This window comes from Chelonia mydas, chromosome 2, assembly GCF_015237465.2.
Source record: "Chelonia mydas isolate rCheMyd1 chromosome 2, rCheMyd1.pri.v2, whole genome shotgun sequence".
Classification (NCBI taxonomy): Eukaryota; Metazoa; Chordata; order Testudines; family Cheloniidae; genus Chelonia; species Chelonia mydas.
This window is the reverse complement of record NC_057850.1, coordinates 179,450,153-179,468,922: the sequence shown is the minus strand read 5'-3', so window position 1 is coordinate 179,468,922 and position 18,770 is coordinate 179,450,153. Positions and strand designations below refer to the sequence as shown.

Genomic DNA, 18,770 nt, shown 5'->3' with positions numbered 1-18,770 from the left:
GCTGTATTTCTCAAGATCTTTATCATAATGTGGAAAGCATAGGTAACTTCTCTGAAATTCATGTCAAAGGTACACAGCTTTCTCTAGATGTGCATGTATTGTGGATTATGTACACATTAGACAAAAGGTATATGCTGTTTTGTCAACCTATACTTAAGACAATGAACTTGTACTGAAATTGATATATACATGTTCAGTAGTTTGTAAATAGTTAACCTGGCAATTGAATCACCTCAGCAACAACAAAAAAAAAAAACCCTGCAGCCACTTCAATTTGTCTGTTACCATGATTATGGATAGCATATATCTTCTGGGCCTTAAATGGTCTTATTCATAGAATCACTTAAAGAGACAGTAGATTCAGAAAAGTCTGTTTAGGTAACCCAGTTTTAACGTTATTTGTATTTTGGAACTCTTCTCCCCAGACTGTTATTGATACTTCTAACAGAGCTAATCCATTAATTTCCATGTTTCCTTCCCTGCCTCTTCAGTATTTACATGCATCTGTCTCTTATTGTACCACCTCATTTCCTTTCTGGTGGTAGCCCTCTAGGTAATTTTTCAGTCATGGTTTATTATACCATGCTGCTGTAATGCAAACTCAATTGTGCACAACCATGAGAACCTTTCGTTTTTACTGCTTATTTCATATATCTCTAGCATTGCTGTAAGGCCACTTTAATTCCATGTCAGTAGTTTCATTTAGAAGCGTTGACTTTGCAGTGTTAGAACAGACCAATAGTCCATTTACACCAGTATCCTATTTGATCATGACCAGATGCTTCAGAGGAAGTTATTAATGTCCACAGAATGCCCATAACTATGGAATACAATACCATGACAGCAAACTTTTACCTTTATAACCTGCACCTGGAGGTTTAATAGTCTGTGTCTTCGCCAGTATCTCCATGCTCTTAATATAATTCATATTAATCCTAACTTTCCTCTTCATTTGACTTAGGCCTGGTCTACACTACAGCGTTAGTTCGACATAGGGCAGCTTACGTTCACCTAATTATGGCAGTATACACTCTATAGCCTTGCTTCTGCCGCTGTAAGTGGCCAGCTACACTGACATAACTTTACTTCCACGAGAGGCATAGGGTTTATGTCTGTGTAGTTAAGGCGACAGTGTCCCTTTAGATATTGCATTACTTACATCTATTGGCTGTCATTCTTGTCAATTTCATGGCTGCTGCCCAGGCTCTTGGCTCCCTAGTCCACGCCGGGCGCATCTGTGCTTCTGGTGAGAAGTGAGGAGTAGAGAGCCAGGGGTGGCTGGGGTGGGAACCTGGGCTCTCGTCAGGGGGATTGATGCCTGGTGTCCAGTCAGCTGCCCCATTCCTAGTGAGGAGTCGAGAAGCCCGTTGTGTCTGCTCTGTTGCTGGCAGGGAGCTTGGCTGCAGGTGAAGAGCTGCCCATGGAGCTGAGAGCCCTGTCTCTCAGCCCCCGCACCACCACCCCTCTTAAGTTGGTGGAAGCACTCCTGGTGGTGATGCACACCATCAACAGAAGAAGGGCAGTGTGGACATGAACCACCGCAATAATTACAGCGGTGTAAGTCAACCCAACATAGGTTGATTTAAGTTTATAATGTAGACATACCCTCAGTTGAGTGCATTATATCTTCCATATTTATATATTCTTCTCCTTTATAGCTTTGGTGTATAGCCTCTCAGTCAGCCTTGTTCAGCTGTCTTAGTACAGGTGGGATCTCAAGAGTTAACAACACCCATATTCTAAATTTTGTCCTTTCTGGCCTCTACATTGCTGTTAACTATAAAAGTAAGCTTGTTTCTGAGACATCTGTTTGTGCTGTACCTTTTCTATAAGCACAAGTTTGTTTGAAATACAGAAAGAATAATGTGTTCATTTTTGTTTTGGTTCAGTTTGCTAGTGGTGCCTTCCAACAAATTAAAGACACAGTCTTGTCTGCATTGAATAGAGAGCCTACAGTGGACATCTCTCCAGATACAGTTGGAACCCTTAGTCTTATTATGTTGGCTCAAGCTCAAGAGGTTTTTTTCTTAAAAGCAACAAGAGGTATAACTTTACATTTTACAAATGTACTTAAGTGTTCTTCACAACTTCCACAAATGTTTTGATTTTTGACTTATTAATTTGATAAATGAAGTTTAGTATTATGTGGGCTTTTCAGGACTTCCTCATTCATCCCTCAACTGTTCTTTTCACTGTAATGGAAGTACTGATTGTGTGAAAACTTAACACTTCTCTTTAATTCTTCCTCCTTCTGATACCCCTTGTCATAGTGAGTATCAGTTGTCAGGTTGTGACTTGATTTTGAGAAGTGAGATGTACCATTTCATCACCCCTTCTTTCTCTTCCTGAGTCTTACCAGGACTGAGCATGCTGCCTGAAAAGTGACCATGTTCATGCTGGAAATCTATCCAAGGTTTTGCATGTGGCATGGAGCACTATTTACTAGATTACTGGATGATTTGAATTCTGTTTTTCAATTTAATTTTCCTCGATAAAATGCTTCAGTGCCCTGAATCTACAGGAATGACGTTGAGCTAGCTTTTTTTAAAAAAATTGGATATTTCAGAGGCGCAGAGTTGAAGGAAAACAACTAATCTATCCAAGGTTTTGCATGTGGCATGGAGCATTATTTACTAGTGCCACAAGTACTCCTTTTCTTTTTTTGATAATAGAAAGAATGATTGCTTAAAGGAGTACTTGTGGCACCTTAGAGACTAACAAATTTATTTGAGCATAAGCTTTCGTGAGCTACAGCTCACTTCATCGAATGCAGTCAATGGAAAATACAGTGGGGAGATTTATGTACATAGAGAACATGAACCAATGGGTGTTACCATACACATTGTAACGAGAGTGATCACTTAAGATGAGCTGTTACCAGCAAGAGAGCAGGGGTGGAGGGGGGAAACCTTTTTGTAGTGATAGTTAAGGTGGGCCATTTCCAGCAGTTGACAAGAACGTCTGAGGAATGGGGGGGGAAATAAACATGGGGAAATAGTTTTACTTTGTGTAATGACCTATCCACTCCCAGTCTCTGTTCAAGCCTAAGTTAATTGTATCCAGTTTCTATTATGCGCTTTCTCTAAAACAAAGCGACAAAGTGAGTGACATAGTAGCTTTTTATTGGACCCTCTTCTGTTGGTGAGAGAGACAAGTTGGTCCAATAAAAGATATTACCTCACCCACCTTGTGTCTCTAATATTCTGGGACTGATAAAGCTATAACTGCACTGCATACAACATTGGTTCAAATAGATGTTCTAGCTAAATAATCTCATTAGAAGACCTCTGTGTGGCATTCACTTCCAACACAGCACTAAATGGAATTTAAACTAGCAATATAGCCACTTTCAATTGCGATTTTAAACTTATTTGAATATTCTGAACTTGAAAACTTGGTCCGGAGCATGTCTACTTAATCATATTCATAGCAATGCCCCTTCTGTCCCTAGTGGACATTGCTATGAAGCATTTTATTGTCAGAGCTGCATTGCCACCACATCCTGTGAGTGTGAATGTGCAGAGTCCTTCCGGAGCTCCAGTTACAGGTAAGTAACCTTTCCTTTCATGATATTAATGTTTTTTGTATTTTTGTTGTTTTTAATTCCAGATAAAATGAAAGATGCTATCATAGCTAAACTGGCTAATCAAGCTGCAGATTATTATGGTGATGCTTTCAAACAGTGTCAATATAAGGACACTTTGCCCAAGGTTAGTAATGCTAATAAAAAAAATACAAAATACACTAACATAACTCTAGTTCAGAGTATTATATTCTATAAATTATCTCTAAGATGGTTTCTCAAGCATTTTTATGATCACACTTTTGTAGCAAGAGGGAGAAAAAACCCTGGGAATTCTTGAGTAACTGTAAGACTCCGGGGGAAAAAACTTTCCAGTTCAAGTATTGTCAGCTGTCAGAAGCACACTTCAGTTTTCATTGAAAGCTAATCACTTTAGTATTAAAATAATTCTATTTTGAAATACTGTTTTATTAAACTGTTACTTTGGGTTAACTTGTGACAGCGTATTTAGGGATCGCTTGTTTAACACCTTACTAAATTTGTTTTTCAAACTAATGCTTTCTAATGGGGTTTAGAAGAACTATTATTTTTGTGGGTCTACTGATAATTTAAGTACTCTTGGGTCAGTGTAAATGAAAATTAATTGCAGTGGTTTCTGCTGGATAATTGTTTTCTTATCCTTATTAATGGTCATTGGGGGAAAAAGTAGATGTAGAACTATCACTTCAACATCTAAAGTATGCTGGCTTGGTTAATGAAGTGGTCTAAATATTCTTTCATACTTTTTGAAAGTACTTTGTCTTGGGATCTTTAGTGTCCTCTCTACTATTCTTGCTAATGCATATTTGAATTTCTAATCTTTGTAAAGTAAATGTTGTGACTTCATGGCTTTAATTAAATGAAGTGCAATCCCCAAATCAACATAAAACAATTGAAATAATTTTACCAGAGCAATATTTTTATTTTGACTGAATTCAACCCATGCAGTCACATGTCTCTAACATTTACTTCTAATGTTTTAACCTATCTAAACCATTAATTGGGTGATTCTAATTTCCTTTTCTTCTTCCTTTTCCTTCCTGCATCCCATGTTGTCTGTGGTGGTTTATGTGGTTGGACTTTCCCCTGGTCAGTATTTTTATTTCCAGGAGGTGTTTCCTGTTCTGGCTGCAAAGCACTGCATTATGCAGGCCAATGCAGAGTATCACCAGTCTATCCTGGCAAAGCAGCAGAAGAAATTTGGTGAAGAAATTGGGAGACTACAGGTGGGTTGGGGCAGAACTCTTAAGAAATGTAGGAAAACTTTTTTTTTAATTTCTACCTATGACAAGTCTAATATACTCTGAGTTGCAAAACTCAGATAGTTAAGATCAACAGGTTTCCTAAAAAAAAACCCCAAACCCCACACATTAAATACTTCTTGAAAAGTTCTTGGAACTTCTATACTGGAATGGTGAGAAATGTCTGTATTCCAAAGTATATGTTTCAGTCAGATCTTTGGAAGTTTTTTTCATGCCCCTGAACAAGAAAGTTGCAGTGCTGTAAAGTGGCAGTGTAGACAAGGCCTTAGTATAAACTGCAGAGGATTCATGATCCCAGTAATGACAGAACTGTATATAAGGTCAGTGAGTTTATTGCAAGGAGTAATTGTGCTGATCCTTCTCAAAATCCTTCGATGAGGACATTCCCTTAGTAGGCAGGGAGCTGCTAATGCTGAATCCTATGCCTTCGCAGTAACCTTAGTTGGCTAACTAAGACAATTGGCTGTTTTCTTATATATTTGTGTTAAAGAGATGGAGTGCTGCTGGGAAGAGGGCTCGGTGGAGAGACTATTTGAATTGTAATTGTGTGTATTTTGATTTTTAGCATGCATCAGACTTGGTAAAAACAGTGGCATCTCGTTATGATGAATACATAAACGTAAAAGATTTGTCTGACAAAATCAACCGCGCTCTTACAGCTGCGAAGAAGGACAATGACTTCATTTATCATGACCGGGTTCCTGACTTGAAAGATCTAGATCCCATTGGCAAAGCCAGTCTTGTGAAATCTACCTCAGTTGTTGTCCCTATCAGCCAGAAGTTCACTGGTAAGCAAAATATTCAGAGAAGATTTAGAGGTGAAATGTATCTTACCTGTATATCATGTTAATATGAAAAGGAGTACTTGTGGCACCTTAGAGACTAACCAATTTATTTGAGCATAAGCTTTCGTGAGCTACAGCTCACTTCATCGGATGCATACTGTGGAAAGTGTAGAAGATCTTATTATATACACACAAAGCATGAAAAAATACCTCCTCCCACCCCACTCTCCTGCTGGTAATAGCTTATCCAAAGTGACCACTCTCCTTACAATGTGTATGATAATCAAGGTGGGCCATTTCCAGCACAAATCCAGGGTTTAACAAGAACGTCGGGGGGGGGTTGGGTAGGAAAAAACAAGGGGAAATAGGCTACCTTGCATAATGACTAAGCCACTCCCAGTCTCCATTCAAGCCTAATTCATAAGTTAATTGTATCCAATTTGCAAATGAATTCCAATTCAGCAGTTTCTCGCTGGAGTCTGGATTTGAAGTTTTTTTTGTTGTAAAATAGCGACTTTCATGTCTGTAATTGCGTGACCAGAGAGATTGAAGTGTTCTCTGACTGGTTTATGAATGTTATAATTCTTGACATCTGATTTGTGTCCATTTACTCTTTTACGTAGAGACTGTCCAGTTTGACCAATGTACATGGCAGAGGGGCATTGCTGGCACATGATGGCATATATCACATCGGTGGATGTGCAGGTGAACGAGCCTCTGATAGTGTGGCTGATGTTATTAGGCCTTGTGATGGTATCCCCTGAATTGATATGTGGGCACAGTTGGCAACAGGCTTTGTTGCAAGGATAGGTTCCTGGGTTAGTGGTTCTGCTATGGGTACCCGAATGGCCCCACAGTATGCCAACATTTTTATGGCTGATTTAGAACAACGCTTCCTCAGCTCTCGTCCTCTAACGCCCCTACTCTACTTGCGCTATATTGATGACATCTTCATCATCTGGACCCATGGAAAAGAAGCCCTTGAGGAATTCCACCATGATTTCAACAATTTCCATCCCACCATCAACCTCAGCCTGGTCCAGTCCACACAAGAGATCCACTTCCTGGACACTACAGTGCTAATAAACGATGGTCACATAAACACCACCCTATACCGGAAACCTACTGACTGCTATTCCTACCTACATGCCTCCAGCTTTCACCCTGACCACACCACACGATCCATCGTCTACAGCCAAGCTCTGCGATACAACCGCATTTGCTCCAACCCCTCAGACAGAGACAGACACCTAAAGATCTCTATCAAGCATTCTTACAACTACAATACACACCTGCGGAAGTGAAGAAACAGATTGATAGAGCCAGAAGAGTTCCCAGAAGTCACCTACTACAGGACAGGCCTAACAAAGAAAATAACAGAACGCCACTAGCCGTCACCTTCAGCCCCCAACTAAAACCCCTCCAACGCATTATCAAGGATCTACAACCTATCCTGAAGGATGGCCCATTGCTCTCATAAATCTTGGGAGACAGACCAGTCCTTGCCTACAGACAGCTCCCCAACCTGAAGCAAATACTCACCAGCAACCACACAACAGAACCACTAACCCAGGAATCTATCCTTGCAACAAAGCCCGTTGCCAACTGTGCCCACATATCAATTCAGGGGACACCATCACAGGGCCTAATAACATCAGCCACACTATCAGAGGCTCGTTCACCTGCACATCCACCGATGTGATATATGCCATCATGTGCCAGCAATGCCCCTCTGCCATGTACATTGGTCAAACTGGACAGTCTCTACGTAAAAGAATAAATGGACACAAATCAGATGTCAAGAATTATAACATTCATAAACCAGTCAGAGAACACTTCAATCTCTCTGGTCACGCAATTACAGACATGAAAGTCGCTATTTTACAACAAAAAAAACTTCAAATCCAGACTCCAGCGAGAAACTGCTGAATTGGAATTCATTTGCAAATTGGATACAATTAACTTATGAATTAGGCTTGAATGGAGACTGGGAGTGGCTTAGTCATTATGCAAGGTGGCCTATTTCCCCTTGTTTTTTCCTACCCCCCCCGACGTTCTTGTTAAACCCTGGATTTGTGCTGGAAATGGCCCACCTTGATTATCATACACATTGTAAGGAGAGTGGTCACTTTAGATAAGCTATTACCAGCAGGAGAGTGGGGTGGGAGGAGGTATTTTTTCATGCTTTGTGTGTATATAATAAGATCTTCTACACTTTCCACAGTATGCATCCGATGAAGTGAGCTGTAGCTCACGAAAGCTTATGCTCAAATAAATTGGTTAGTCTGTAAGGTGCCACAAGTACTCCTTTTCTTTTTGCGAATACAGACTAACACGGCTGTTACTCTGAAACCTGTCATATTAATATGGGCTCCAAAGTTCAACCGTAGCTCTAAGTGATTTATATGTACAATATTAAAGTTAATGTTCAATTTCCAATAGTGTTTTTTTGTTTTTTTTTTCAAGTGCTTGCTCATGTTGATTCCATTCTAGGTGTGTGCTTGCCCACGTGCACAGTTGTCAGATTTTTGCCTTAGCGGGTATCCGTAGGGTCGGCTGTAGAGCCCTCTTGAGTGCTGCATTAATGCGTTGGTATATTAGGCACTGCCAACCCTATGCCCTCTCAGTTCCTTCTTACTGCCCATGACGGTCGGAGTGCCTTGTCTTGCATCGCAAGAAGGTTAGGGGTTCTTAACAGTCCATTGTTCTGTCTCCTTTGTTGTTAGTTGATAGGTACTTAGTTAGACCTTAGTTGGAGTAGTTGTTTAGGAGTTAAGAGTCCTGGCTGGGACTTAAACTCTGAGCGGGGCATACCCTGTTCTTCACGCTTTAAGCCGTGTTAATCGTGCAGCTGGTCAATGCCCATTAGTGACCCCCAGGAGAGCTGTTTAAAGTGTTTGGGGGAATCCCACAGAAAGGACAAGTGCAGGGTCTGCAAAAACTTTCACCCTTGAAATTAGAAGGAGCGAGTTATCCGCTTGAGGGCTCTCCTTATGGAGGCTGTGCTTTGTCCTATCTCGGAGCCCTCTCGATTGGACTCCACACCTGGTATGTCAGCATGCAGCATACCACCAGCACCAGAACCCTCCCGGTACCGTTCCACCTCCTCAGCGCTGAAGAAGCGGTCGAAGTCAACGGGCCCGCTGGCACTGCAGAAAAAGGGTGCGTCGGGCAAAAGACCTGTGTCAAGCCATGTGCCCGCACTGAAGCTGCTTGTGTGTACCGTTAGAGTCAGAAGTCCTAGTCCAGCTAGGGATCCGACTCCTGGGAGTGGTAGGGGTACTGGCCCCAGTAGGGTCATCTGTGCCTCAAGCAGGCCAACCGGCACTGCAGACACAAAGCCAAGCAACAGACCCCACCAAGGCTCCAGCATCTACGGGCAAGCTGGTTATGGGACCGCCCCCTAAAACAGCAGAGCATACCCGATCCCCAGACCACAGGTGTTGGTCCTCATCACTGTGGCCTCGGTCCCCGATTTAGAAGACACAGGTCCCTGATGCCAAGGTCTTCACCTACAAGGCATGGGATACCTGAGTCGCGACGCCGATCCCCGTACCCATGGTACCATCTGGCCTCCTGCCAAAGTTCACCACAGCGCAGATCACCATCTCCTAGGTGGTCTCCGAGGCATCAATTCTGCCCCAGTGCAGGATCATTCCTGGTCACAGCGCCAGTCTCCGGCTCCCTGGTACACACTTCGGGCAGGCACCAGTCCTGTCCCTCTCCTTACTGGTTGCTGATGAGCATCAGTCAGCAGACTTTGGTATCTACAGCTCCTCCCTGGTCACCGAAAAGGCAATGGTCCAAGCTTGAAGGGGAGTTCAGCCCTTCGCCTATAAAAGGCAAATAGCCACCGGCCTGTGAGACTGGGGTGGCTTCTGCAGCAGCGGTGTGGAGGCAGGGTCAATGGCCCACTCAGTGGCAGTACTGGAACCCTTGGAGTGTACCTGTTATGCTGGTCCCGTGCTCCCACCATTCCTCCCAGGTCGCATCGGATAAGCTGCCCTGGCATGGCCGGCATCCAGGTTGGAGCACGGTGCCGAAACCCACGCCGGGCAACACAGCAGGCCCTGATATCCAAGGAGCTGTCCCCAGTGAGCAAGGGGAAGACGCCCTTCCCCCTATTGTGCAGGATCTTGATTGTCTCTGGATGAAGTGGTGGCAGGCCCCTTGCAAATGAGCAGCTCCCCTGACAACTTCAAGGAGCACCAGGCCAGGCTCAAGGAGGACTTGGAGGTCAAGGAGCTAGCGGAGGAGTCCAACCTCTTTAATGTTATACCCTCCTCCTTGGCCCAGGTCACAGGGCCCATCCACCCAGGGGTCCTTAAAATTGCCAAGTCTGTGTGGGAAGCACCCTCCTCCATTCCGCCTACTTCTAAAAGGCAGAAGAGAAGTACTATGTCCCTGCAAAGGGGTTTGAGTACCTGTCACCCTCCAGCGGGATCCCTGGTCGTGTTAACCATCAGTGAAAAGGCCAGGCAGGGGTAGGTGAGCAGCACACCGAAAAATAGATGCCAAGAGGCTGGACTTGTTTGGCAGGAAAATTTATTTGGCCAGCCTGTAATTTTGGGTGTCTAACCAACAGGCCCTGCTAGGCAGATACGACTTCAACCCGTGGGACTCCATCAGCAAGTTTTTAAGGAGGGCCTCCCACAGGACTGAGCCCAGGAGTTTGCCGCCTTGGTGGACAAGGGCAAAGCAGTGGTGAGAGACTCCCTCCAGATGGCCTCGGATGCTACGGACTTGGCGGCCAGGATAGTCGCCTCTGTGGTGGCCATGAGGCGCCGTCCTCTGGGCTGTCCCAGGAGATGCAGACTATCCTTCAGGACCTTCCATTTGAGGGACCAAGGCTCTTTTCAGAGCTGACTGTTGCACAGCTCCATGGTCTTAAAGACTTCTTTACCCTTCTTCATTCCTTGGGCCTTCACACCACTCGGCAGGCTAGAAAGCCTTTCTATCCACCTTCATCAAGGCCCTGGGTTGTCCCTGGTACAGCTCCTACAGAAAGAAGGACCGAGACAAAGGATTTAAACTGCATCACCCTTCATCTTCCCGTTCCTCCACCTAGACTGGTTCTTCCAGTGGCCAAGAAAGCTAGAAGCAGGCATCTTGAGGACAGCGCCCCAGTCACTTTCCATGATCCACCCCCCTGCTCTTTCCTCAACCACCTGCACCCCTTCCAGTGGGCTTGGTTGCAGCTGATCTCGGACCATTGGGTGCTTGACATATTTTCAGGCTACACCCTGTAGTTCGTGGCCGACCCTCCCTTCCACCTCCCCTCCCCCCCCCCCCACCTGCACATCAGGGACCCCATTCTATCATGGGACCTGAATCTTGTGCTGTCACAGCTCACAGGACCCCCCTTTGAGACTCTGGCTTCCTGCTCTCTTTCTCCTATCCTGAAAGGTCGCATTCCTAGTTGCGATAATATCCGCCCGCCGGGTCTCCGAGATTAGGGTACTTACCTCGGAACCGCCCTATACGGTCTTCTACAAAGACAGGTTGACACAATTGTTCGTTGTGGTGGCCGACAGGATGAAAAGTTGTCCAGTGTCTGCTCAAATTTCTTCTTGGATCACTGCCTGCATTCGCTGCTGTTACGATCAGGCAAAGATGCCACTTCTGGTGATTGTAACTGCCCATTCAACTAGGACGCAAGCCTCCTTAGCAGCTTTCCTAGCCCAAGTGCCTATCCAGGACATCCGTCCACACGTTCACGTCCCATTATGCACTTACGCAACAGGCCCGGGACGATTCTGGTTTTGGTAGAGCAGTACTGCAAGCCGGTAGACTGTGAACTCCGAGCCCACCTCTGAGGATACTGCTTGTGAGTCTCCTAGAATGGAATCGACATGAGCAAGCACTCGAACGAAAAGGTAGGTAATTGCTTTTTCTAACTGTTCAAGATTCGTTGTTCGTGTCCATTTCATTACCTGCCCTCCTACCCCTCTTGTCAGAATTGCTGGCAAGAAGGAACTGAGAGGGCGTAGGATCGGTAGCGCCTAATATACCAATGCATGAGCGTGGCACTCAAAGGTGCAACAGCCAACCGTATGGATACCGCTAAGGCAAAAATCTCCGACTGTGCACGTGGGCGCGCACACCTAGAATGGAATGGACATGAGCAATACATCTCTAAGAACAACAGTTAAGCAAAGGTTGTATTGTGCCTTAAGCCATTGGTTTTAGTGTCAAAAAGATTACTGACAGGCCCCTGTAAAGGGTAAATCTGCAATTTCAATTTAGTTGTTCAAATCTGCGCTAGTTCTGTCTCAAAATGTTTGAATGAAGCACAATCTGGTCTCTGAAGGAGTTTTGTTGAAGAGCTCTTATCGTACAGATTTAACTGGAAGACAGCCCCTACTGTTAATCTTACAGCTTGCCTAACGCAATATGTTGAAATCCTATACATATCCTCTACCATGAGTCTTAAGTGATAAATCTGAGGTTGCAAGTTTTGAATGTTGGTACCAGGCCTATGCAGATGTTAACTTTCCTCATTGGTATTTCCCACTCAGTTTAGAAACTTGGATTTGTGAAATTTCTCTAAGGATACAGCAAAAGGATATAAAGAAGCTGCATGTTTTTTGGTAACCTTTATAGATGCATTAAAATAATTATACTGCCTTAATCACAGATTTGTTTGAGAAGATGGTTCCTCTGGCAGTGCAGCAGTCTCTGAGCCTCTACAACCAGAGAAAGGCAGACTTGGTAAATAGATCCATAGCCCAGATGAGAGAAGCCACCAATCTGGCAAATGGGTGAGTATTGGTTATTCAGACTTCTAATCTTTTTCAAAACATTTTTTAATCATGTCTGTCTGTCTGTCTGTCTGGAATAATCAAAACCTTACTTTTATCCACTTCACTGAAGATTTATTTAAGTATTTTGTTCAGATTTTTTAAATCTCTGATTTAGACAAAAATTAGGTGATGGAGGGGAATATGTGAATACTAATTTAAAATAAAGTTCCAGTCACGCAAAGTTATTAATCACTTCTAATTTCCGTTGGCTCAGCACTTCGCAGTAAGCATCTTACAGGACTGGGCCAGTAAATACTGTAGTAGTTAAACTTCTTCTGTTGTAGGAGGTAAACCAGGTTGCCACTCAATAGGGCTTGGAAATTTTACCAGATACCTAATAGTCAGAGTACTAAAATCCCATTAGCCACATATGGATACAAAAGATTGAGGGCTCCACTGTTTTAGGGGCAACATCCAGGTGTGAAGCCACTTCCTTCCCCTCCTAAGCTTCTGGGAAATGGAAGGTTACTGAGTTTCTGCCATAGTGCTGTCCTTACATTCTGCTTGTGCGCACCATTGATTTTGTATTTGTCTTGTTAGTAGGTGTCTTGTAAACTGAAGCCCCCACCCACCACCTGTGGCTGTTAAGAGGAACATTCTCTGTCCCTCTCTCTTCTCATCCTTGTCACCTCAAAGACTCCTAGTGGCAGCCCTATGCTATATGGCTTGGCTGAAGAGGGATATAGCAGTAGGGACACCTTAATTTTTGCATTAACCAGAGAACCACTTTTTCTGATTGCTGCAAGGCGGGAGTCTCCAATACATTATCCCTTTCCCAAATCTGTGTTTGGTAAACCTCCCCATTAAATAGTTCCAGTGTGTCTGTCTCTGCTTCTGTTTTCCAGAGCAAAGTTGAAGTGAAATTGACCTAATTCTTTAGTCTCCCTTCTTCCTGCAGGCATCTGAATCACAGTAGTGATTGGCAAGCACTCTGCAGTAGTTTGGCAAAACTATGAGAAGCATCAGAGTCATTAGCATTTTTTCTCTGCAGGCATAAGAAAAGAGCAGTTTTACATTTAACTCATGGTTTTAAAGGCTTTCCTCATGAACAAAGCATGAGACTAAAGATTTCATTTTTTTTAAATTTAAACTTAGGTTCTTAGAGGCTGATGTTGCTTGCTCAGGAAAAGTCCCTACTATTCCCCTGCATAAATTTAATATTTCAAGCCCTTGAATATTGTTTCAAGGCATTGAAACTAAGAATTTGCGTTAAAAAGTAAATACAAATTAAATATAAAGCCAAGGTTCTGGATGAAAGTAGATAAACAGTTTGTGTTTAAAACTGTCGTATATTGCTTAAAATGGCTTTATAAGCACTAAAATACAAAGGAAAAATGATAGACAAGTTAAGTTACCTTTTTAAAAATGTTAAAACTATTGCTTTTTTGGGTAAGTATGTTCTTTGAATAATCTTTAGACTTTTCCAGTTTTTAAATTGTTATCCAAGATTACATTATGCTCCTGTTTCCTTTATTTTCTTGTTCTTATGGCCTGTTTAATTTGGATACCAAAATGATTCTTTTGATGCTGTGATTTTTGTGGTGTACTAATTGTAATGCAATACGTGGACCTTCTCAGAGTATTGGCTTCTCTCAATCTGCCTGCTGCCATTGAAGATGTGTCTGGTGATAGTGTTCCTCAGTCTATTCTGCAGAAGTCTAAGTCTGTTGTTGAACAGGGAGGCATCCAGACCATTGATCAGCTGATCAAAGATCTACCAGAACTGCTACAGAGAAACAGAGAGATCTTAGATGAAGTAAGCTTGGAAACAACTGAAATAGTCTTTAAAATGTGCAACTTTATGAATCTAACTCAGCTTCTTTAAATAGTAAAGCGTGCATGTTCTGATAATTAAAAAAAATTAACTTGCATTTGTCTAAAGTAATTTGTCACTTTAGTGACATGATAAAAGCGCTTGATTTTGTGAAGGTTTTAGCTGTTAAGTGTGAAGTCCAAACATGTGCTTGGAGGTTGGTAGACACTTTATCTACAAGATGGTATTGTCTTGACAGATTTTTTTCAGTTTGAGATTATGGTGGGGAGGGAAACTGGTAAAAGTAAGAACATGATTCCTATTATAGTCACTACTACTACTACTACTACTACTACTTCAAGTAGTGTCTCTATGGGTGCTCCATTTTAGGTGCTCCATTTTAGGTGCTCTTGTACCCAGTGTGCCTCAGATCGGAGATTTTAGGTAGCTGTGTCTGTTCAACCCCACGCATGCTCGCCCCAGAGCCTCGTGCCCTGCACCAAGGGTATATAGAGCTGCGTGGGCAAACCACCCTCATTCCTTCTCAGCTGCCTCAGCCTGAGACAGAGCCTCAGAGTCAAAGGTGAGCTTAACTCAACTGTATTTTTCCTGATTCCTAAAGCGTTAGCTCTTAGTTTCCTTTGTTAGCTAGCTATAGTAATTCTTACCGTTCAAAAAAAAAAAAATCTTTTAAAAATTTTTTTACTTGTGCTTTTAGCATAAGGACCATTGTCCCTTCACCTATTTTTCTGTGTTTCTTCCCCTCAGGGGAACTGAAATTCTGGGAGGGTCTTCCCAGTTCTCCCGGGTTTAAACATTGCCTTTTTTGCCAAGAGGCTATCCTGGTCCATGATGGATACTCCTAGTGTGTCCACTGCCTTATGGAGTTGCACTTCCCTACAAAGTGTAATTTCTGCCTGAAATTAAAGTTGAGGGCAAGAAAGAACTGGGAACTTAAACTATACTGTTTTATGATGGAGGGTTTGTGCCAACCAGCTTCTGACCCCAGGCAGCGGCCCCTGCTGTACAACGGTCTCCGAACAGGTCGGCTTGATGCAGCACTCCCCATGAGAATCAAGAGGAAGTCTCTGGAATCCTCTCAAAAAGACCCTAGAAAGCAATCTTCAAGTCCTATGGTAGAGAATCTATCTGAAGGACAGTATCCAATTCAAACACTTGTTTCGGCACCTACTGATATCCAGTTCAGTACCCACGAGTCTGCAGGTTCCTCAAGTACCATGACCATCAGCAAGGGACTAAGGGTTCTGGCTCTTGAAGATCAGCACTATCAAGTCAGAGCAATAGAGAGAAGACCAGCTCTTCTACATCTGTACCAACTGAGTCTACTAGGATCTCAGTACCCAGCACTTCGGTTCTGCAAAAGACCAAACTGACACCTACTGATCATTCAGTACCATAGATGCCTTCTGCCACTGTTACCGCTTCTCACCTTGGCTCATCAGTACCACCCACTGTTCCAATATGCAACAGTTTTGATTTCCGTGGACTTGCCAGTAACAGAAAAGCCTGAATCTCTCCTGATGAGTTTTTGGTACTGACCATCTCTTGTTCCCTGGAGATTTGCCTGGTTCTGACAGGCCTATCTCCACCTATCTCTGACTGCTCCACCTCTACCAAGTGAGGAGGGACCTGTAAGAGGCGGACAAAAAATATTACATCCCCTCCAAGGACTCTGAATTTTTATTTTTGCATACATTCCCCCAACTCCGTTTTGGTTGACGTTGTGCACGAACATGGCAGACAGAACCATGTTAAATCGATTCCATATGATAAAAATTTAAAGCATCTTGATTTTTTTTTTGGCCATAAGTCATGCTCATAGGCTACCTAACAACTTAGATTTGTCAATTATCAAGCCCTCCTGGTGAAATGCAGACATACAAACTATTCAAAGTTGAATACCTTTATTGAGCATCTTCTAACAGGCAGAGGGAGTAGTTCAGGTGATCATCACTGCGGGCCAACTGTGCTCGCAAGAACATCTCTGCAGGCCTTTTTGGACACCACTGGTAGAGCCTTCTAGATTCAGCCCTTGGGTTTTTCAAGGAAAGTCCAAAATGTAGTTGAGGACCTTTCTTTTGGTGGTTCACAGTTGTTTGCAGAAAAAAAACAGATGAATCCCTGCATACTTTGACTCTAGAGCCACCTTGTGCTCTTTGGGAATGTACACCCTTGCACAAAAAACTTCAGTGAGTCCTAGACTGCACAGAGGTCTCATCCCACCCAGTTTCCTGCCTCCCAGAGACATTACAAACCCCAGTGTAAATGACAACACTCCAGAAGAAGAGACCAGCGACTTGTCAAACATCGACCTCACAACTCTGAAACACCAATTTGGATGGGTTAGTTGAGGTACTGAGTTACCATCCCCATTCTTATCTGCTGCAACAGTCTGCATGTCTCCCTTGCTCTGGAGACTGCTTGTCTCATTTCTGTCAGAACTGGGAACATATCACTATGGACAAATAGGTGGTGGAGATCATTTCAACAGGATAATCCATTCACCTTGCCTCCCTCCTTTTCCCATCACCTCTTCAGGGAGCCCTCTCATGACCACCTTTTGCAACAGGAAATCAATTGTCCTGAATCTGAGTGCCAAAGAACCAACAGATAGGTAGGGGATTTTACTCCAGGTACTTCGTGGTTCCGAAAAAGAATAGCAGTTGGAGAACTATTCTAGATCTAATGTTACTCACAGATTTATAAAAGATTCAGAGGTTCAAAATGGTAACTCTTGCAGCAGTGTCATCATTGGACAAATGGGATTGGTTCTTAGCCGTTGACCTTCAAGAAGTTTACTTCCATATAGCGATCCATCCCTCCCACAGAAGGTTCCTACACTTCAAGAGCACTTAAAAACATGATGCTCCCATTCAGTCTCTCGTCTGCACCCAAAGTGTTTTCCGAAGTTCTTTCTGTGGTTGCAGCTCATCTTCACAAACAAGGAACTCTAATTTTCCCATACCTTGACAATTGGTTGCTCAAAGGATGGTCCTTCAACAGAGCTTTAGTGGCCACTCAGGGCAGTACATCTATTTCTCAGAGACTACAATTAAACATTCAAAAGTCCACCTTAGCTCTAGTACAACGTCTGGAGTTCATAGGAGTTGACCTCGATACAGTTGTGGCTGAAGCACTGCTCCCTTCACACAGGTTCATAACCCTACCTAGTTTAGTCACTCTAGTCCAAGTTAGCCCTCAGACGTTGGCCAGAAATTGTCTTCAATTATTGGGACAAATAGCAACTGGCATCTTGGTAATGGATCACTCGAAACTTCACATGCGCTGCCTCCAATGGAGTCTCAGAACTGTTTTCTCACCAAGCAAACAAAGTTTAAACAAACTACTGTCCATGCCTTTGGTAGTCAAAAAAATCCCTCTTCTGGTGGAAGAACACACTGTTTGCACAGGAGTACCCTTTGCTCAACCATCTCAGTCAGTAATAACAGATGCATCCCTCCTGCGATGAGGAGGGCTCACCTAGACACACTCACTGTTCAAGGAAGGTGGTCTCCTCTTGAGTCCACCTTACATATCAGCTTGCTTGAACTTGAGAGCAGGCCTGTATCCATTCCTTCACACTTATTTGGGGCAAATACCTAAAGATAATGACAGACAACATGTGATGCATGTTTTACATAAACTGCCAAGGGGGAATAAGATCACATTCCCTTTCACTGAAACAGTGAGACTTTGGAATTGGTGCATGCGAAACCAGATCAATATCAGTAGCTTACATTCTGGGTATACAAAACACCACTGCAGATGTTTCTTGCGAGATTACAAGTGGAAGATGGATCCCACTATACTTCCCTGCATATTTCAATGTTGGGGTGTCCCACAGATAGAACTTGTCACCACAGCCAAGAAGTACTCCCAGTTCTGCTTGAGAAATGGTCTGGGTCACCACTTCCTGGGAGATGCCTTTCTTCTTCTTTGGAGTACAGGCCTTCCGTTTGCATTTCCCATGCTGTTCAAGATAAAGAAAAACAAAGCCAAGGTTATTCTTGTAGTTCCAACATGGCCAAGACAAATGTGGTTGCCTTACCTCACTCAGCTTGTTGTTGTTTTGTCAACTGATCGCTCTCCGGACCGTCCCCCATCTCCTCTCTCAGGATGCCAGTCAAATCAGTCAGCTCAACCTTGCAGTTCTTCAGTTCAAGGCATGGCTTGCAGATGGGTTGCAGGGTTAGAAACAAACTGTTCTGAGGGTGAAAAGAGTGCTGCTACATAGCAGCAAACAATCTACACATGACATGTATACCAAAAGTGGATTATGTTCGAACACTGGTGTGACCTGAAACATCTTTCAACTACATTATTTCCATTATTGTTTTGTAATAGTTTACATTTCAGACCTAAAAGTGATAGGATTATCTTTAAGCTCTGAAAAATAGCATTTGGCAGCTGTTATGACCTTCCAACATATGGTAGTTTTTTCAGTCTTCGTTTATCCTACAAGGTTTCTTAAGGGACTGGACAATCTCTCCCACAAATCAGATGCCCTATACCGGAATGGAACCTAACTTGGTACTCTGATGTCTTATAAGGCCTCCCTTTGAACTTATGGTCACCTGCTCACTT

The 18,770-nt window shown here is 43.2% G+C and overlaps 1 protein-coding gene across 2 annotated transcripts in view; it reads left to right on the top strand.

Annotated features, from left to right (window-relative positions):
* The window catches only part of LOC102930263 (programmed cell death 6 interacting protein), a 55,471-nt gene that overhangs the window by 14,006 nt on the left and 22,695 nt on the right, over positions 1–18,770 (top strand). Inside the window, exons 5-10 of one of the 2 annotated variants that reach the window (XM_037890136.2) lie at positions 1,890–2,043; positions 3,610–3,710; positions 4,672–4,788; positions 5,390–5,612; positions 12,247–12,370; positions 13,991–14,168. In XM_037890136.2, the coding sequence (XP_037746064.1) occupies positions 1,890–2,043; positions 3,610–3,710; positions 4,672–4,788; positions 5,390–5,612; positions 12,247–12,370; positions 13,991–14,168 (897 nt within the window). Of the gene's footprint in view, positions 1–1,889; positions 2,044–3,609; positions 3,711–4,656; positions 4,789–5,389; positions 5,613–12,246; positions 12,371–13,990; positions 14,169–18,770 lie in introns of both variants that reach the window. The other variant, XM_037890135.2, reaches the window with a different exon arrangement.